At 41.9% G+C, this 22,615-nt stretch overlaps 1 protein-coding gene across 1 annotated transcript in view; it reads right to left on the bottom strand.

Annotated features, from left to right (window-relative positions):
- The window catches only part of CSMD2 (CUB and Sushi multiple domains 2), a 305,966-nt gene that overhangs the window by 239,192 nt on the left and 44,159 nt on the right, over positions 1 to 22,615 (bottom strand). The window contains 1 exon segment of the mRNA XM_074850802.1: positions 20,152 to 20,264. Coding sequence (XP_074706903.1) covers positions 20,152 to 20,264 — 113 coding nt within the window.

Here is a 22,615-nt window from a genome sequence, read left to right as displayed (position 1 = left end):
ATATGCTACCACAAACTCATTTTCTGCCCACTATATGTTCCTGCAAGGCTGGTCTAATTATATAGGATGAGAGGTTGAGTGGGAGGAACAGGATAAAAGCCAGGTCAATGCTTGTAAGACATTTTAATTAGCATAAAGGTTCCTCTGTGTTAGTTTACAAAATCAAAAAAAATACGTAACAAAATGTCTGGAAATTTAATTTTGGGAGAGTCTGGGACCTGGATCTCCATCCAGGACACTCTGAAAAACGTACATACAACAATTTCTGACAGCATGTAGAACAAACTGTTCTCTTTTCTACAGACCTACAGGATAATTTTGGAATCACCTTTATGTCACTTCCATGAGGACTATCAAAACTCTTGTGCTTCAAATACAGTCTGTTTTCTTAGCAGCGAGTGGGGCTTACGTAATTTTTAATATAAAATAAGAATTCAAATTCATGCCAAACTACAGGATCTATTCTATTAAAATACAGGATAATTCCAAACATGAAGCACAAGCACTAAAGTGATTAGTCTGCAGGAGGTGAAAATTCATGGAATTTAATGACACAGCACTGAAAAGAAGACTCCAGCAGTGAGTGCTCAGGCTGAGCCAAAAAAGCTAACGGTCTAAAAAGGATAGCAGGGTCGGGAGAAGGCTGAACCATGACATGTTCCCACATTCAGAAGATAAATGGACAGACGTTTGCATCTTCGACTACAGATGGTCTGCAACTGAACACGCAGTCATGTAACAACCTATCACCTCAGCTTACCGAGAACTAAGTACAAATGGAAAGAAAAGCAAGAGTACAAAAATATTCCTGCAAGTTTTCTTCTTCCATAAGGCCAAGGAAAAACAATCATGAAATTAAAGTGCTCTTCATCAAACAAGTAGGAGATACCATTTTCACATATGCATCTCAGGGCACAGGAGAAAGTTATGAATCCTGGAAGAGGAGAAGTCTACTAATTACATTTCGGATGTTACATAGTACATAAATGAGCATTTGAAAGACTAATCTTCTTAAAAACCATCGGAAAAAAATAAGAAGGAAAAAATGCTCGGAAACTAGCCGCTTCTTGCAGCAATAAGCTGTTGGAACCCATGTTTTTATGCTTTTTATACCCACCCCCTTTCTTTTCTTCAGCTTTTATGCTAAGCTGAAAATACCCAGCCATCCCATCCCTACTGTTTATGGAAGTAACGACAGAACTGCCAAATTCCCCACCCTCCATTCTCAATTGCTTATTATCAAGAATGGAGGCCACAATATTGAAGCATCAATGTGTATTTATATCTCTTTGGCAGAAGGATCTATTTTGAATGAATGAGCTCATATTTTCCCCAGTCTGAAATGTACTAATGGCATGGGATCTGTCCTCTGGATTCAGTATTTCCCAATACAGAAATACCTGGATATGAAAATCTGACCCAGAGACCACACAAACATCTGGATTTACACCAATGCTATAAAACACTTCTCATAGCTAGAACTGTAAATTCCTTTAGAAATCTCAGTACAAGTTGTGCATGAAACTGTTTTGGCCTTGAAAGTAGTTGAAAGATTAGGAAGAAATAACTAGAACCTCTGGGGAAAAAACCAAACAAACCAACCAGCAATGAAAATGAACAGCAAAGGAGTTCAGTGCGTCTCCTCAGTGCACGCCCAGCAGTCGACTGCGCTGAACCCGGCCAAAGACCAGCTGGATGGTACCTCTCCACTGCAAGAGCAGAACAGCTCGGCAGCTGTGAGGCTACTCCTAGCTGGAAAAAACTAGAAGTCTAATTACAACAACTGTACCCAAAGTGTATGAAAACAGTACGAGTGAATCCTTTGAGTGAAAGGTATTTTAGAAGACCTCGTCTGTCAAGCAGCTGTGGCCAGGGCAGAGGAGAGACTCTGGAGAGAGAAGCAAAGAGGGATAAGATGAACTGTTCAGTTTTAGCCTTACAGAGGAGATCTCTCACTGTGAAATTTCCAAGATAAAGCATAGCACAGTGCTTCCCTGGGGGCAGAAAGCAGTCACTGTGACTTTATCAAGTAACTAGTTATAATTTTCATGCAAATAACAAGAATAATCAAATAACTATCACAGCTGTGTCAGCCTGAAGAAAATAACATCTATGAGCTGATCAAAGCAAGCCGATGACCTCACAGAAAGCGCATTCAAGATGTTATCTGTCCTTCTGCAACTTGTTTACTTTGGTGTGAGCGAAATAAATATAAAGAAATAATACCTCTCAGATTGCTTATAACTGCATGGGGTGAGACTACCGCAGACTGTGCACACAAACAACCTTCCGTGAGTGCACATGACATTTTACCGGTCAGTATTCAAGGGGCCATGTGCGTATGTATCCACTTTTGATTTATTTTTACTCAGTCTTTGCCAGCACAGAAACACAGGCAAAATGCACTTGCTACCTCTCAAGGCAAAGCACCAGACACGTCCATGTGTTAAGGAATGGATGAAACTGTTGAACAAATAAGAAGATCAAATAACGAGACAGATCTTTCCAGTGGTTTTTGGCATTTGGTTGGGGTCTTTTGGTTTTGTTTGGGGTTTTTTGGTTTTTCCTCCAAAGCAGAGGTGGTTTCTTGTCTCCTCTGACCACCAAACCTCAGGATAGCATCACACAAATCTGAGACATCAGCTTCATCTTTCCAAACTGGTCATTGCTGCTGTGTTTTTGTTGGGTACATTGTTTTTAATGTACACCTCACAGGACATGAATTATCTTTTACACCACCTAATCCCTGTTAAATTTAGTTGAAATACTGGGTTAAAAAAATAGTCTACACACACAGGGCGTAATTGCATCCCTCACGTCTTTCAGAAACCAATCTAAAGACAACATGATCAATTTTATGACCGGGATACTCAGACACAGCTAATAAAAATTTACACTTAAGGAAATAAATGCCTTTAAGTAACACATTTTGCTTTCTATCTATTGCATAAATTCAAGGTCATACACTTAACTTACAAACTAAATGATTTCTCTTATAATTAAGTTTATACAGCATATTACAGCACTGGGCAGGGCCTGTGATGCTGCAAAGCAGGAACTTCAACTGAAATCATCCATTTTGACCAGCTACAGTTGGCATAATTATGTTCACTGCCCAGAAAAAAATAAGTTTTCTAAAAGCATCCTCTTTACTGAGAGGTAACTGGATAGCCAGTAATTTGATGTTAAAAGGTTCAGGATGCAGAGATGTGCCTGTAAATTTACTCTGGGCAGTTTTCAGAAAAAGCTGTATCTGCTTTCACACGATCTGTGTGAGGACATTCAGCACTAACATCATTTAAGCTCTTGCCACAAAGTCTGGACAAAATATGTGCAATATTTTATATTAGAACCCAATCTAACTCTCTTTTAAGAGATGTTCAATTTCATTCCTTTCAAGTGGGCATTGGTCATATCAGACCAACATATCTAATAATTAAGCACCATTAAGTAATTAAAGTTTTTGCAGTAAAAATGCAGAATTACTAGACAATCATTAGGGATTAAATACTCCCAGTACAAAAGAGAATGTGTAAAAGCCAATTTTCAGGAACAAATTGGAACCTGTTGCAGTTTTCTATGTAAAATTGGTGGGAGCAGACTGTTTACATCAAATTTTATTATTTTATCTGAGTGTTTCATTTTTCCACCAAGAGTATTTCCCACTGACCAGAGTTATCAAGCAACTGAAACATGTTGAATAACTTTCCCTAAATATTTTCATCTGTAGCATGCTTAGTTCAGCTTTTCCATTTTATTTTATTTTTCATTGTTGGACTGCCTGTTATTTTATACCAGGCCTTACTATCCTCTAGAGAAAGAATGCACTTCCCAAGGCTCGGTACAGCTCAGCTACAAAGGAACATGGGTCAGATCTGTTAGTACTTCCACAAGGTGAAAGAAAGCCAGGTCATATTTATTTTTCTCTACATTTCGGAGACTCTGGATTGACAGGACCTATTCTTATGAATAATAATAATATCACTGAGCCTTTCTGTGCTTGAATAATCATTGTTTTTCCTCTCTAATAACATGATAGGGTTTATATGGAAGACTCAAGAGCATAAAGCCATAGTCACCTTCCCCACCTGAGAAGCAGCTGCTGAAAGTGACAGCTGATAAAAAAAACCACCAGAGCAACTGAGATAATGCTCCAGCCATTTCATCTTCAGACACATCAGCCCATAATAATCAGAACGATAACAACAAACTCAGACTGATGACACTCCTCCTCCCCCCCGATTCTCCCCCTTCTTTAAACGGCATTTTATCTCGCCATTTCTAATACTTGGAGAAAGAACCAATTTGCACTTTCTGCGCTGGTTACGGGCTCCGAGACTCCCTGAACACAGCCCCAAACACCCTGAACACTGAATCATCTCTGATCTGGATGGCAAAGCAGATAGCCATGTAAAACTACATTTTCATCTAGATATTGACAGTGTTACAGGCGCTGTTTCCTGCCACCTCCCTAAAATTGTTGTTAATAGTCTCCTCACACAGCAGCAGCTCATGCTCTGAATGAAGCATCGCTGCTTTTGCTCAGCCTCAAATATCTGTATGTGGCATTTTCCAGACACATGAACTGCAAAAGCACGTTCAAGTAAATGTCTTTTCTCCTACCCATTTTTTAGATATGATAATGAATAGTGAGAATTGTAAAGGCAGTTGATACTTAGGGCACAAAGAAAATATTAGAACAGGAGAAAAATCTTCTTACACGTACACATGCCCCCTTTCTGTGTATACAGAGGAAGCTGAACCATTCTTAACATAGCTTGTATCTGCATCAACAGCTTTTGTACAGCGCAATACAAAACACCTTGCTGCTACTCAAGGAACAGAAAAATTAGTATAACAGAAGCAAAGAGCTCCATCCGTGAACCACTACAGCTGTTGGAGAGCCCTAGCAGGGCCTGAGAACAGCATTTCAAGGTAAAACCCCAAATAATTGCCCAGCATCCTTCAATACATGAAGTTTTGCTGGGGTCAGCTGCATCAGTCTGTGTTTGACTACGATTTGGGGACTCACTAACAAAATTCAATTTAAGTAAATCACAGAGAATAAAGCAGAGCAGAGCAGTGAAGGACTTTTTGCCACCCTGATCCCTTAACATGCATCATGGGCACAACTACAACTTTATTTTCCTTTAACTTATATTCAGTTTTTCAGATTGAATTCAGAGTGCCTCAGCTGAAGTAACCAATGTGTTCAAGCGAAGAGCAGTGTATCCCCTTCCAGCTGCATACAGCTGTAAGCAGTCACGTGCTGTGAAGTTTTAAACTTAGTAATTTCAGTTGAGCACAAGCTGCACAAAAGGAAATGTTTTGAAGGAGGAGGGGCTTTTTTTTTTTTACATCCTAAATGGCTGACAGCTAACCATACTGTTTTCTTCAAAATATTATTCAAAGAGAGAACGCATGGAAGTCAGAGACACAGATCATCATGTAGCATGTGCATTCACTTCTGGAAGCGGAGATAAAGTTAATTAAATACTCATTTAATTTGAATTAAGATAGATTTACTCTACTTAAGCTGATCAAAACCCTAAACCAAAAGGTATACTGCACAGAGTAGTAGCCTTTTGTTATTTAAGCTTTCTTGAAGATGCATTGACTGTGCAGTCTAATACATACATAGAGGCCTTTTCCACAGTCTGGTTTAGCTCTCAACGTCTCTGCTCTCCAGAGCCACACAGGTGGCTGGACAATAGGAGAACCCTGTCCTGCTCCTCAGAGGGCAGGACGAGTGCTTAAAGGGCTCTTCAGATGCACGAGAGATGCCTGTGTGACACCACACAGTTCTCTGCACACAGGAGTGACAAAAAGACCAAAGAAAAGGACTCAGCAAAGGAGGTAAGAGGCGAGCACAGAGAAGTACAAGGCTAAGAATCACCCCCATTCCTACTCAGTGTCGGGGCAAGAGCAGAGCTGATAGAGACCTGAACACTGACCTCCTTGGGTTCAATCAATCCCTCATCTAAAACACGAGGCTTTCTGCTTAACATAGCTCAACCCTGTGAACACCCAGAGCCAACGCTCCTGTCCCCCTCCACACGCAACCCCTCCTGCTGGCCTGCATCCCTATCACCTGAGGAGGGGCTGGGACCTTCTGCTTGTCCTGTTCTTCAGAGAAGCCACCAGGAGGCACGAGCAATGCAAAACTTCAGTTACAGACTGAGCAGGGCTCCTCCAGTAAGGGAAGCCCCAAACTGCTTGGGAGTTACTTACTGATTTACAGTCAGGTTCTATTGGACAGATGACATTTTAATCTCAAAACCAGAAAGAAATACCACTGGGTAAAGAAAAGGGAAAGGAATTACCATCCAGGCAAGGTGGATTTGAATGGATTGAGAGGAGATGTCTCACAGGAGCTTAGATCCAATCAGCAGGTGTCAGAGGATTTGGTGGGATAGGTTTTCTGTGACTTAGTCAAGCAGGCTGCCTTTTGGTGCCTCTGCAAACTGCTTTTGATGCCCCAGCTACCACTGCTATGAAGGGTAAGTCCAGTTCACAAGCCACTGAAGGCAAAGCTGATCAGCCAAACCACTTGCTCTTTTTCCTGCAGTAATTGCCTTGCCTACATAATCAAAAGTCAACCAGCCTCCTACTAATGGAGAAACTGGAGCTTAGACTAATTATTCCTACCTAAATTGCTGCATATAGACAGCTGTAGTCTGTATTTTCAGCAATCCATACACACAATTTCCTCTAAAGTATATCTGATCTGTGTATCAGCTGCAAGATTTATTTATGTGCCTAAATCAAGATGTAGACACTCAAATACATATCCCACTAAAGGAAAAAAGATTGACCACTGAAAGCAGTTTAAGATGATGAGGACTCTTGCAGAAGTCCCAGCTCATTCAAGACATGCACAAGCTGATCTCTCCAGCTGAGGACCAGCCCCACTGTTCCTTTCTTCGCACACAGAAACAAACTGATAAATTTTATAACTATTAGATAGTGACCTCCAAAATTGCATTTGTGAATCCTGTGGTGCAAGAAACATTTTCCAGGCTGGTGGATTTCTACAGGCAGCTCCAGGATTGAACTAGTATTCAAACCTCTGGTCACATCAGAAGACCGCAACAATAAAACCTGTAGTTATAAATAGCTCTCTCCTCTGCCAAGGTGCACAGAGTTCTGTACAACATCCTAGAAGCAAATTAAAACATAATAAAAACAATTAAACATAACCATCTCTGGGAATGCAAACAGAGAAGTATATAGTAAGGAACCCTGACATCAAGAATACAGAAACTGGTTCAGTTGGTGACTGTGGACCCTTGGAAATCTCATTCTACAAAGGGAACACAGGATGGACCAACAATTAAGATCAGAGATTTGGATCCAGGTCAGGTCACTTACCACAACACCTTCCCAACAGGGAAATGAAAGCCCAGGATGCAGATTTTCAAAGTCAACAGAATTTCAATGGCAGTCGATTTGGAAGACAAACTGACCAAAAACCTCCTTAACACTTGTTATAATTAGGAAACACATCAGCCAATTCTAACTATGAAAAGTTTTTGAGAAGATCTTTGTTAATTCTCACAACCTTGATCCATTGATAAGATATAACGGGAAACCAACATATGGAGATAGAAAAAAAATAAAGAATAGCAGCTGCATTAGTAGCAACAAGGGTTTTTTCAGAGATGTGACACTATCTTCAGCATCTCACCTTTCTTTTTATAGCTACCACGGTTGTACCTGCTCGAGCACATTGTGCATGTGTAAGGATCAAATGGTAATGAAGGACGGACAAGCCTTTTAACCAAATTGGCTTGGCACTAAGTCTGCAATTTTCGCACAGCTCATTAGTGGTGACTTTTTATGGAAATGTATGCTGAAACAAAACCAAATGCATCTAACAACTACATGTTCTGCAAATAGATTCCTTGATTGAAAAGAAATGTCCCTCTATTATATGCGAAAGAAAAAAAAAGAGCAAGAAGGGAGAAAAAAAATGAAGGTTTTAGGAAAGAACCACAACAATGAGAATCCTTCATAAAGTACTTTTGCACAGCTGTGCCAAGACTTCAGGTATTGATTTTCAACACCTTTCACCTGTCCAGTCACAGACAGTAACTCACAGGTCAGACACATACATCTCAAGCACAAAGAGCCCTCCATTTCCAATGCCACGAAAGGAGAAGCAACAGTAAAGTCTTGTAAATTCTTCAGTGTTTTCTGCACTACTCCCATACGCTCTTCTCTAAAACGGGCTGATCTCCGAGCAGCTGTACTGCGAGGGGAGTAGCAGTGGGACCTTGACAGAAACGTGTCCCTGTATTGTAGCTGAGCAAGTGTCACTTGATGTTTGTTTAAATGCTTAATACTGGATCCTATTTGCAAAGCATTAGCATTCCTGCTCTCCTGCATCTGCACTGATTGATCTCATTTGCATATGCAAATCAAATGCCAGTATGAGACACTTAATATTCCGTCAACTTCATTTAGTGCTGCAGCAACATGGGTCAATATCTCTCTCCATCCTCTAGTATGTGGGAGGGGAGGGTTCTAGCTGAGTCAGCAAATGCTAATAAGCTTTGCTGCTTTCAAGTCTTAAAATCAATTAGTAGTATATTAAGGCAGACTTGCTAGGAGCTCATTTAAGTAATAAAAATCTTTTGTATAGCTAAAAAGAAAAAGAATAGGAAGGTTGACTCTTCCTTCCCCAGGGAGGTGTTTTAATCTGAAGTCATAATGGAGAGCAATGCGTCTGCCACAACGTTTACTGAAACGGGGACCCGCTCCGCCGCTTCTCAGAGGGAAAGCTGTAAGGATATCTGAAAAACACACAGTCTTCCATACAAGTTTTTCCCCCCACCCTTCTTTGAACACCACTAACATACACAGACAGCAAGAGGAATTCGGAACAGCACGTCCAGAGCCACCAACCCTCTGCCCTTGTGTTCATGACGCAAATCCCACGCTGCAACGGCACCTCTCGCACCGACGCTTACAGAGCAGTGACTCCGGGCTGCCACAGCACGAGACGTCCTACTGAGCAGCACAGGCTCTCCAGCACTAACACCCCAAGCTTCTGGGAACAAGCAGTGCCGCGAGAAGCTGCACCATCAGCTTTGGCAATCAAATGGTCCAACAAAACCCCAGCCTGCAGCCTCCTCGCTGCTGGGCATCATCTGCCTACAGCAGCTCCCCTGAAACCGCCACCCAAACCCACAGGTAAATCTCCCCACACCCTGATGGGTGCTCAGCACCGGCACCGCTCTGGAATTGTGACTGCACCAAGAAGATGGGCTGAGATCAGAGCACACGCAGTTTACGCCAGCTGGGTGCCCGGCCCCGTGCCACTGTCAGTCACAGGCTCACACCACAGACGAGACAAGTGATTGAAATGGAGCTTTTAAGTTATTTCCCCTCACTCAGATGCAGCTTCTGCAAGTCACCAGGGCCCAGAGCTTGCTGCTTTCTTAAGCCAATGCTACAAACAGTACCAGTCACACAAGCACTTGACCTTGAGCACTGACTGACTCACATTATTCAAAGCCAAACTGCACCTCTGCTGGCAATGGAGCTAATTTCAGCTTCAAGCACCAGGAGGTATTTGCACCTGAACACTCCCCCCACCGGAAGAAGTGCCCATTCACACACAAGGGCAAGTGTCCCCAGCCACACTTCCCAGTAAAACACAGTGGCCAGCACAGCTAATTACATTTATTTCTTCATCTTCCAATCGAGATTTTTGTTTTACTAGTGCCTGACTACCTGACGTAGCATCAAGCTCAAACACTGCAAGGGGCAAACACCTAGCTTGTTTGTTTGATTTTACTTCAGCAAATTCATTGGACATCATCTGCAAGTATCAGACTGAGCAGCACTTACACCAGTTCCTGCCAAGGCTGTGAAAAATAATTGAGTCACCACTGTTATGCCAATTTGCCATTCATTTCCTTTTCAAGGCTGAAATGCCACTGATAACTGGAATATGCTTCTGACAATGGAAACAGTTTCCTCCATGGAACAAAAGGGAGTAAACAGATACAGATAACTGGAAATAAACAGCAAAATAGGGTTTACAACCTGACTTTCACTTTCTCAGTTAGATTTTTACCCTTTAAAAGTTGTTTATAAAACAATGGCTCTTGCCTAAACTACTATCAAATTCTGTAGTCTTTTCTTTTTAATATCACAGCCAAGACATCAAAGGAACATATTCACTGTCAAGCCAACACCAGTTCTTCCAGTGCTAGCACAGACCAGCAGCAAAGGGGAGCAAGAAGCACTGGCAGGAACTCTGGCTAATTTGGGATATAAAGCCCAGCTGACTGACTTGGACCAGATACTTTACTATTTCTCTCATCAAGTTTGCATCCACCACTCCAAACAAGTGACTGAACAGAACAGTTGACTGCAAAACCACTTGTTTCCAATATGCATATGGTACATTAAATGAAACAGTAGTTGCACACTGCAAACAGCTGATGACAAACAGGGACACAGCTACAGAGCTGAGACATTGTGGAAAAATTCCAAAGAGCAGCCATAAAAAAAATCTGAAACCATATGATAGGCAAAACCTATTGCCAACCAAATTTTTTAATTAGGTAGAAAACACTTAATTGGAGACAGAATCAATCCAATGCTATGCTTTAAATCTAATTATAAAACTACTTCTCTTCCAGGCGCTACCCTGTGTAAAACAATCCTGTCACTCAATATTATTGACAACACTGCATTGCCTTACTGCTTATTTGGTATCTCGGTTTATCATGTAGCCCAAATACTAACACCTTGCAAACAAGAAGCAAATTAAAACACACTGTGCTGACTGAATAGCTGCATGTTTCAGCATCGCTTTAACAGCTCTACGCACGCATTCACAAGTGCGTGTTATGAACCCTAAACTGAGCGTGGTGCACAGCGTCCTCCTGCTCCTCCCCACCATGCTCCTTCACAGCAAAACCCTGCCAGATGTTCCAGCACAGAGGAGCAGGAAGCAAAGCTGCGGCAGGGCTACGTTATCCTTTCGCTATTTACCATTAGACAGTGTCACCACATCACTGCCTCTCCCTCCAGCGAGACTCGAGCTTTCTGCTTCCCTCCAGGTTTATTGCTCCTTGACAGGCTGCAGTGAAAACAGAAGGGGTAACACCTCGGTTTTGTTCCTATCCCTTCTCTTTCAGGCACGATGTCCATTATGATCCACCCATGCTTTTTTTAATCCCCATGTATTAAAATGGACTGAGACATTTCAGACATAGGAATATCAACATTCAAACACAATCTGTAGAGTTCTTGCTTTGTGTGCTGGTTTTGGCTGGGATAGAGTTAATTTTCTTCACAGTAGCTGGTATGGGCTGTGTCTTATCTTTGTGCTGGAAACAGTATTGACACCACAGGGATGTCCTTGTTCCTGCAGAGCCCTGCTCACACCGATCCAAGGCCTTTTCTGCCTCTCACCCCACCAGCGAGGGGGCTGGGGGGCACAAGGAGCTGGGAGGGGGCACAGCTGGGACAGCTCACCCCAACTGACCCCAGGGACATCCCACACCACATGGCCTCACACCTCAGAGTATAGAGCTGGGGGAAGGAGGAGGAAGGGGGGATGTTTGGAGCAATGGTGTTTGCCTTGCCAACTCACCGTTATGTGTGACAGAGCCCTGCTTTCCTGGGGATGGCTGAACCCCTGCCCGGGAAGTGGGGAACGAATCCCTTGTTTTGCTTGGCTTGCGCACATGGCGTTTGCTTTTCCTATTAAACTGTCTTTATTTCAACCCATGTGTTCTCTCACTTTTACTCTTCCAATTCTCTCCCCCATCCCGCCGGGGGGCGGGGAGCCATCAACTCTGTGGGACTGAGCTGCCAGCTGGGGTTAAACCACAACACTTTGTGTCTAGAACAATCAGTTCTTTCAGAGTCATTTGGAAACATCATTGTGACTCAAAACAAGGCAACTCATCCACAAACCTGCTACGATATAAACATGAACAATAAGGTTCAGTGACAATAAGTATTACTAAGTGCGTAAGGCCAGCACAGTCAATTTAAGATCTCAGCTGCTGATCTCTGTGGCTGGTTTGAATGCTCTAAGCAAGTTACTGCAGCAAAATAAACTAATAAAACAATTTTTGGTACATAGGATTAGATGAGAACTCCTGGGTCATCTACTACTGCCCTCTGCTATTTCATTGCTTCTCCATATGGTGGGCCTACATACAAAATACAGGCAATTTCTCTTCACAGCACTCCATCTAATTTGCAACTATCAGGATTTCAGCTCTTCAGGAAGGTTTTCAGGTTCTGCAGTTCCACAATACAACAGATGGGAAGTTTTCTAAAATATAAATTAATTACAGCTTTGAACAAATTAACTATCAAAAGAATAACATGTAATGAGCAGAGAAATCTTCACATTAATTTTTTTATCATCAATTCAACACAATTAATCCTATCAGCACGTTTTCAGACTGGTAACAGTACTTCATACCAACATCACAGAAAATGCTGGAGTCCAGGCTGCTGCTCCTGCATAGTGGCACCAAGTGTAGCCAGGCTTCCCTGTTTGCAAACAACCTAGAGACAGCTGAAAGATGCTGAAAGGAACAAACCAGCCTTGCAGTTCTGCTGCAATCATCTGCTGTGAATTAGTTTAAAACAGTAATGAACATCTCAAAGTTACCGTGTTAAAGCCTCATAGAGACAAAGGGGCATTTTGAACCCACTGTGCTGGCACGTTCAGAGAGCCACCGTTTTATGACTTCCCATGCTGTTCTTCTCCATAGCTTTATCACTACAAACTGTGAGGGCTACAAACTTTTTTTTAATTAAAACTTTAATTCTTGAGTACAGCTCTTTAATAATGAAAAGTAATAGGGTGGATTTGGCATGAAGCTCTGGCCATTTATAAATTTAGGAATCACTTCACGAGTTACAGCCACCATTGGAGAAGGTCAAACAGCACAGACTAATACTGCTCCAAGCCCGGAAACACCAGAGCTCTCTTCACCTGAAACTTAGCAGGTATTTTAAAATAATAAACATCGTCTAAATGGAAAGACAACATCAGTATGCTAGGCTCATTTTGTATTTAGCACCTTATTAACTCTCATAAATTTGGTACACGCCCTTTAATAATCACAGGCACCAAGCAACTGGGATTATGTGCCTGAAGCTAAAGCAAGCACGTGTGGAAGCAAACCAGCACTGCTTGTAATCACATTCCTCATCCCAATATGAATTTTCTTTATTCTTTTTAAGGGAAGCATGCAACACTATTAGATTCACCACTAACTTGGTACCATGTGCTGACTCACCAAACCTACCTCCCCTCCACATCACAGGATTTCCTGGGGAGCTGTCCCTTCTGCGCACCGACTCCAACATGACCCTAACTCAGCCTGTGAGACACAGTGGGACTGGAAGAGGGAGAGGGCAGCTTGAGGGAGACAAAGCTATTATCTTTCCCAGGTCACAACTGATTCTAAAATTAGGAGGCATAGGAAACAAAATGAACAAAACGCCACTAAGGGAAAGTACATTAAGCACAGCAGATAAGGATGAAATGGCAAAAATTGCAGGAGCAGTTGACTGAATGGAAGGTAAGAGAACTATATCTATTAAAACAAAAGGAAGTCCTAAAAGGTATTGCACAGTCCTTGAAAGCTTTATGCCATACCTTCAACATGCCCAGTACTGAGCAGGCCAAAGTAAAAGTATCTGTTAGAGTCAATACACTCTGGCATCCAGATCCTGGCGTTCAACTGCAAAGTCATTTTGGTTTTGAACACATTAGACAATCTCTTGCAGAGATTCAATCATCAGACAAATCAAGCAAGAAATTTCCAGAAAAAAAGGAGCAGCAGAGCAAGACTCAGAGCTTTCATCCTTCCCGCTGCCACCAGAACAAGGGTTAACCTGTACTTTGCTGCAACTGAGGATTCAGATTCATTTGTCTTGGTCTGAAAAAAGGAGAAAAGCATCAAGCCAGTACATTTATGAAGAACCCTGTATGCTTCAAATTATGATTTAGGTACTGAAAGATTTGGGACCCAGCTGGATGTTTAAATGAACTCAATATGGTGTTTGCTCAGAAGGCAATTTGGCATAAAAAGTACGTTCAGTTATGGCTTTAAAAAGTTTTAGCCTATTCAGTACTAGCCTGACAGTTCTGAAATTTATTTACAGAGATGGAAAATAAGCTTTGAGCAGCCACTGGAGAAGCCCGAGTGGCCAGGGAACCACAGGCCAGCCCACACCATCTCTGGGAGGCTGCTCCCAGCTGTTTCACCACCCTTTCACCTAAGTATCTCTTGAAGCCGTAGAGACTCTCTAGTCCCTGTAACAGCTTTAATCCCCCAGTGTCAACTCCAAGCAGATAGGACTGAAATCTAAACTGTTACTGAAGAACTTTCTTGCAGCCCAGTGAATCTGATCCAAACCATCAGAGCCCAAGTTTTACTCATACCACAAGCAAATCAGAGCAAATTTTCAGAAACTCTTCCCAGAGTTTAATATTAAAGACTCAATTTTCAAAAGACAAAGGATTTTTGTGCATCCAAATTCCTCCACTCTGGTCTTTGAAAAATGGGATTGCTATTTTCCCCATTTATCAGAGGACTTCAAAAAAATTGCACTTTGCCCAAGGCTTTGGGGAATCCCCACTTCTTTGTGTTCCCTCAGGACAGCGCTAGTCTTTATCATAATCAGAAGCTGATTTGGACAGTTATCCCCTCTTTTCACAAAAATCTTGAATACTCTGTTTCCAAAGACAGAGAGAACTTAAACTGATCAATTCTTCTTCCATTAATGGGGCAACTGCTACTGTGAAGTCAAATGACAGATGGGAAAACAGAGAAATGAAGCAGTTTCACAACTCATGCACAGTGGCAATACATCTACAGTGCAGCACAGAATCAGGAAACTTCATTGGGAATGGTCAAAGAGGGACAGGAACCATTTTTTAATTGTATTTTCTAAATATGTATGAACAAGTCCACAAACAACCCTCTAAAGAATGAGATATTTGTGCTTGAGAAAGAGAAGGGTATTTATTATGAAGGAAAACAGCACCATTTACTTGGGGCTGTTTCCCTCCACATTTAAACACTTCTAATTTCTTAAAATAAGCAGTGTTCTTCTAGGCATAATTGTTTCTTTTCAATCAGGCACTTAGTGTTTGCAGCTATCAAATTTGTTGCAGCTGTAATCAAACACGATGTCTTGGGAAGAAAAATCTTCACCTACTGTTAAATCTTGCTGCATTACCCAGCACTGCTTCTGCAGCAAGAGTCCAGAGGTGAAATGCCCTGGTCCTCTCCAGGAATTTCTAACTGAACTTTGCTTTTGGAAAATAATAAAAAAAAGCCAAACAAGCACTAGAACTCTAAAAGTTACATAGATGAGGATTCCTAAAAAATGTATTCAACATCATTGCACCCCTCCTTCGATACAGCACAGCATGAATGAAATTATAATCCCATTTGAGAGAAACTAAGGCACAGTGAAAACTGTGACTGGAAAACATCAATACAGCAGAACAGGGACAAAGTGAGAATCCAATTCCTTCCTGTTCCTACTAGAAACCCACTGGACAGCACTGTCCTAGCCACAGCTGCAGAAGTCTCAAGAGAGCCCTGGGCCTTCTATGGATTTCTGCACTGTTTGAAGAAAGCATCTGGTTAGCAGACATGGGACATACCAGCTACCCCCTTGGGATATAGAAAACCCATTTTCAGTCTGCTGTGTACCATGAACTCAACCACTCGCTGGTCTTTCCTGTGCTTCAGCTTTTCATTTTAGCATTCCCTGTCCTCTTTTCCCCTTGCCTGCTTGTTCTTTTGTCCCCATCCCGAGCACCCCGTGCAGACACCGGGCTCCAGGGTCACTGCGAGTGTCACACTGCACCCTCCTCCTCAGCCCCGTCCCGCGCAGTCAGCGCTCGCCCCACTTGAAACCCCCACGCAGCCATCCCATCCCAGCTACCAGAACACCCCTGAGCCCAGCAGAAATTGTAACACACAGCGTCAGAGTGGGAACAAGTTTTATGCAGGATCCTCAGGCCTGGACTGCTCGCTTAGTATTTATCTGATAAACACTCCAAAAGTCTCTGAGAGGATCTGCGCAACCTTGAACAGCATAAAGTTTCCTTAAGCTCACGAGCCTCTGTGGTTTACAGCATTGCTCTAGTCATGTGTGATAAAGACCAGGTTCAGGTATCTTTCCTCAAACCCTTTCTATTTTTCATGCCCTCAGGACTAACAAGGCAGCCCAGAGGTAATGGTTTACAAATAATGATGTAATTAGTAAAGTAAAAAAAAGCCCACCTGCTATTCATCATGAACTGTTATTAGCATTATTGAGGAAATGATGTGGAATTTGTATCAATTTTCTTCTTACTGTAAAAGACTTGCCCAATTTATTTTAAATGTCAACTTACTATGTATTCATCAGGTGCACAGCAGCAACGATTGTAATTAATTTCACATTGTAGTCTAGGCATGTGCCTTCATTTTAGCTTCACACATCTTTCAGGGGAAGCAATAAATGGAAGCATTGGTCATTTTTGGTCATTAAATCTTCAAGAATACTTTTCACAAGATGAGACTGTCAAGATTCACATCCTAGTAAAATTCTAACTTAGATTATTTATAGCTGTCTCTGCTCCGAAATTCTCCTGCAGTTGAAATGAAATGCAAGACGTCACAACAGCTGGTTGGGATTTTTGAGAAGAATCATTTAGTCATAAAAAAAGTTAAAAATCCCACCATCTGAGGGTGAACAAGGCTAATGGTGAAATGATGTGGAATTCCAGGGATAGTTTAACAGGAAAAAAAACAAATTTAAGGATGCTAAAAGCATGAAAGCACTTAATTTAAATATCTTCTAAATTATATGTTCTGAAATTGAGCTTCATAAGAACTGCTTATATTTGGTAAAAGAATCTCTAAAGTATTAAATTTAAATGGAAATTAAATTTTCTGTGTTCTTTTAATTCAGCAAGAAGCAGCTGACAATTTTGCATAACCAGTCACACTGCAGTGGTTGCTCCCATTTCTGTTTTCCAGATCATCCACTTAACAACAGTTATTTGTGCCAATCTAACCATGTTTCCTCTCAAACCGTGATACTGCTGTGGGTTTTCCCTTACTCAGTGTCATACAGGAGCTCCTGAACCCCTGGGCACTCATGAACACAAATTCAAAACAGCATGTGCGATAAGGAGCCGTTCTGACCTCGTTTTGCAACTTGGAAGCTGGGACCCCAGCCTACGTGACCAACACGAGATCCCGCAGAGCCATCCGCGCCACAACTGGGAAGAGAAGTCAGATCTCCAAAGCTGCCACCTGGGGCCTTGAACCCGGAGATGCTGCACCCCCAGCAGCAGCAACCTCAGTCACAACCACGTCCGCTCCTGACGATATGGCTGGGCTGGGGAAGAACACCAGCCTCTCTGTTTGCTTTCGACACTGTCTTCCACCACAGAAGAATGAATATAAAATCCCTACTGTTTACTGAGCTTTGAAACAATATTTGGCATCTAGAGAAAAATCACAACAAACAGTGAGAGATCAGAGAACATGAAGAATCAGACAATGAAAGCAGACAGAAACAAGCTGGCAACACACACCAAACTAAATGAAGAAAGATGAGGAAGTCAGACAATGAGGAAAAGAGGATTAAGGAAGATCTAGCAGCCAGGCACAATAACATATAATGAAGTCAGAAAACCGTGAGCTCCAGAAGAAAGCATCACAGCACAGCAGCCTCAGAGCTGGCTATTCCTCAATTCCACCGCCACCTCTGGCACCCGCCTTACCTGGGCCTTCAAAAAGCCTCAGAAACTCACGCTGCCTATCTGTTCTTAGAGCATCTCTGAACTTCTCATAGTGGAAATGTTATTTAATAGATTCCAACACCACTGCACGCAAGCTCTCCCTTTTTCAGCCAGTGAAATGAACAGCTGAAATGCGTCCTGAAACAACCAGAAATGAACGTAGATACAGGTACGAGCAGATGTCTTTGTTGTTTTCAAGAAATTACCTGTAAGAGATCTTATCGTGCAGGCATCATACTAACTAGATAAGCTAGGAAGATGTTAACTTCGATAAAGCCAACCTCAATTTATGTATTTCCCAGAGGGTCAGGGTAGAGAAGACATCGCTAAGCACAATGTTTTTGTGTTACTTTGATGCCTCCAACTACATACTTTCTTCCTGTCCTCCTTTAAAAAAAGTTCCTGAGATCTTTTGTTCCAATTTTGAAATTCTGTTTCTTTTAGTGCATTTCCCAATGATTGCTTAACGGGAGGAGGAGAATAATGAACATGCTTTGATAGCAGATCATAAAGGAGCCATTTACTGCAAGGACTCTGATGCATTGTTCTGTCTTTAGACATGAATTATCGAATCACAAGCTGTTCACCGAGTGGTAGATTTCCAATGAACTGAAACAGCATTACAGCAGCAGCATGTCCCTTTGATCAAAACCACACTTATCTCCTCCTTTAGTCTTAGTTAACAACAATCCAAATAGCAAGTAGCTTGCTTTGAGGCAGGCTCAGGGCAGCACTTTTACCAAGTCTGCCCCTTTCTCTCCCTCAAAATGAAGCTTTCATTTACACCAATGCTCCACGTCACTCATTTACACCAACGCTCCATGTCATTCAGTGGCTCAGGTTAAGGTTTAAGACATTTCTTTTTTTCCCTCTGCAGATGCACTCAGTTATCTGCCTTAAAGCCTCCTAATCATCAGTCAAATAAATTTCAGATAATTTAAAATATATGTGACTAAAGGGCAGCCCTGGGACAAGCCTTTGTACAAGATTACCTGCTGCATCGAAGTAATAAAAAAACATTAAAAAGTGTACAAGTAACTGTGTGTAAATGCCAAAAAATGAACTCTGAATGTCAAGAAAGTACAAAAACAGCTACATGTCTTCTATCACACAATTTGGGAGCAATGTACTGTCATGTCTAGACACAGTGACTGACATACATCCTAGCAGAGATTTTGCAAACAGGAAACAGGACCTGCCTTTCCTCACCACACCGCTGTGCCCACCTGTCCTCACAGCCACCACACAGCCCCAGTGGGCACTTACCCTGGGAATGAACAGAGCATGGTCTCCGACTGAGAGGAATTTTAGCACCGTTGCTGAGCCATACTGAACACCTGCTAACACACTGATCACTTCAGGACTAATAAAAATGTCTTGGTGCCACTGCTGCCTCGAGGCAGAGCAAAGGTTTTAATCAGAAATTAGAGGGTATTTAAACAGAACTCCCCTGAAATGGAACAACTGTCAAGTGCAGAAAATGTTGAATCACTACATCATCTAAATGAAGGCATTTGCTTGGTTTAATGTATTAAGTAATTGTCCAGTAGGACTCATTACCAAATATTATTATTAGGGCTGAGAACTTCTATGGACTCTAAAGAAAAACATTTATGGGGATACGAACAACATTCTAGGTTCAATAATCAACATAAACGTAACTTGAATTTTAACATGGTTAACCCGTCATTTCCCCAGCAGTATGAGGTGATACTATAATCGTGACCTGCCTTCCACTATGAACAGTTCTTACGTGTCTGATGACTTCCACTGCCCAAGATTTTCTGAAGCTACCAAGCCTTCGCACACAATCCTTTACCTCCACAACCACCAAACACTGGACATCATTTATGATGAGAAAAGCAGGAGGTGAATTTAAGTACTTGGGGAGGAAGGTGCAAGGAAAAGTAACAAATAAACACAGAGAACGTAAAGGAAAAATGCACTAATCTGAGCTCCCCTCCGCTCCTCCGCTGTCCCCACTGTCTCAGCTGTAAACGCCAGTGGCTACGCAGGACACGGGGCTTGCTGTAACCCTGCAGAGTCCACTGTCACATTACCCTTCCTTCTCAGTCGTTCCAGCTTTGCTGTTAGACTAAGCTTCGAAAGATGTTTTGAGCGCAGGTGCTGAGAGAAAAAAATACATTACCCTTGGAAGGGAGCAGCAATTTGAATTCTGAAAACAAAAATAGATTGAATTATACAAGAACCAGGCACTCCTGTCTTGGATTACACGTCTGCATAGGTATATATCCTGGTGTAAACTCTGCACTTCAGTTTCACATCCTACCATTAAGCAAAATGCAGATACAATTTAAGATAATTACTGAACTGGGCAGACTTACCTTCATAGTTTGCCTGGAAGCCTTGAGCACTGACCGCGTAATCGCTCACAAGCCACAAGGACAGCACAACCCCTGTGCTCACAATAGGAGCAGGCAGCTGGAAACCCGTTAACCTGAAAAAAAAATCAAGAGGAAGGTTACGCTCACCATTTCTGCCTTTGACCTCTAACAAATCAAAGAGTGGGGCAGCTGCCCCCGGCCAATATACCAGAGCCTGAAGCAGGGAGCTTCAGAGCTAAAGAACACAGACTGGCACAGCTTGAATTCCCATCCTGGGCTTTTAACACCTTCTAGCTTACCAGAATAACTACTCATGTATTTCTTCATTGACCCTGTTTTAAACCAGTCTGTCTGCTTCACACCTTGTTCGCTAACCACATCTGCTCTGCAGAGCTCTGCTAACCCCAGCTCTGCGATCTCAGAGCAGTCACTGAGCCCTTCAGAATAACTTTTCCCCATCCATGAAATGGGAGCAATATTTAAAGTTGCTGAGTGAGCCCAAGACATTATTCAATAATACTTCTAACATGTTTTGAGAACCTTGGGGTAAAAATATCAGATAAGGGTCTGAAGCGTTATAAAAGCTACATTAAATTGAACACAAACTAAAACAGCATAGCAGGCAAAAAACTTATGTTACCAATTAAAGCCCATCAAGGTGGCTGTCTTCAGAGTATTTGTTCTGTAGTTTACAATGGATAAGGTTTGAAGTTTCTAGGAATCCTCCTCAGCCCCCACCCGCACCCTGCAAGAACAATCGCAAGGACAGCACTTTGCATCCTACATCCTAATACCTAACATGGACCACAGCGAAGACTCTGATGGTTAACACCTCTTCACTCACTGGGGAAATCAACGCCCACAGACACGAAATTGTTTGCACAAGATGATCAGTAGATGTACTGCAGGAAATGCCTAGAATACAGACACATGCCTGCAAGTCAGAGTAGAAAGAACTCCACAAAAATGGGACAAGTTTAGCAGATAGACCCAAGACACCGCAGAAACCCAGGTGTACAAGTCTGGGTCATAGCCCCGGTGTTGTGTCTCACCCTCCCACCCGCTTTCCTTACAGGCTTAGTGCTAAGCAACAACTGTTAATTTTACTACAAAAGTGTGTTTAGTAACAACTTTAAACTGGCATCATTAGATCCCAAACACTAAATCCCTGATACTGTATTGACACAGCCCAAGAACAGCTAATGTACATTCCTCACAAACAATTACAGTTTTATAACCTACAAGCCTTCTCCCTACACTTGGCTAAGGTGATTTACGTAATAGATTTACATAAGGAACATTTGTTTTAAAGCTATCTCATTTTAGATTCTTGCCTGCCATTATCAAGGACAAATCCAGACGCAATCCCCAGTTGCCAGATAACTGTCCTAAAACCAGACTTTTGTAAAACTGCAGTAGCAGCAGTAACTAAAGGAACTCACTGCCACACGATATCATTCGGTTCAAGAGTGTTCAATCTGGATCACAAGGACACACGTAGCATGAGATAAACAGGCCATGACAGTAAGAAAGAAGGTTTAAAGCTTCTTACAAACATACTCAGAGGTTTATCCCACATCTTTTTATACAGCAGCTAGTCTTTCTTACGGAGAGGGCAAAAGATCACTTCTGATACAAAGCACTCTGATCTCCTTAAGAAACACCTGTAAGTATATATTCAATTCAGAGTATTTCCTCTCCTCATATATTAGATGGAATGATGAAAACACCCATAGAACAAAATCAGATCTTTAATTCCGGAGGCCACCATCCTCTCCCTGACCACAGGGTCAGGTAGTAGCACGCTGCCATTTCCAGCCCAAGCAATTGCTCCTAAAACTTGCCACCAGCCCCCTGGCAACTTCCAGAGACAGCGAGCGAATGGCCCTACTGTTCTTACTCTGGTTTAGTACACCTAAATATTATTTCAAACAGATTGAACTCTGACTAATGAAAGCTGACATGCTCTGCCAGAAAGAACCTTATTAAAGCAAAATTTCTAGTTATTGGAAAAGTTCACACAGTTGCCAGCCAATGATGACAGTCAAGTTTTAATGTCAGCAAAGAAGTACTTACCTGCTCTCAGTACAAAATCCATTGTCTGTACAAGCTGGAAGAACAATTGCTCCTGTTTATTAAAAATAAAAGGTTCCAGGATTTTTAAGGGTTCAAGATAGTTTTATTATGCACAGAACTCAGGAAGAGTGCCATAGTTTTTTATTAATTTATTTTGCAGTTTAATTAAAATGGCTTATTGAAACCTTCATGCACACAAAAGAGTCCAGGAAACGTATGGACCAATTTTAATAAAATATATGCAACAAACAGCAGAACCTGTCAATTTTTCGTCCACTAAACACCACACAGTGATTTATCATTATCTAGGAATTAGTTAAGAGTAGTCTGTGCTTTTTATATCCAAAGTAGTTCTGTTCTCTCTGAACTAAGCTTTTTGGATTCTGTT

Source organism: Strix aluco, chromosome 26, assembly GCF_031877795.1.
Source record: "Strix aluco isolate bStrAlu1 chromosome 26, bStrAlu1.hap1, whole genome shotgun sequence".
Classification (NCBI taxonomy): domain Eukaryota; kingdom Metazoa; phylum Chordata; class Aves; order Strigiformes; family Strigidae; genus Strix; species Strix aluco.
This window is presented reverse-complemented; position numbering and strand designations above follow the sequence as displayed.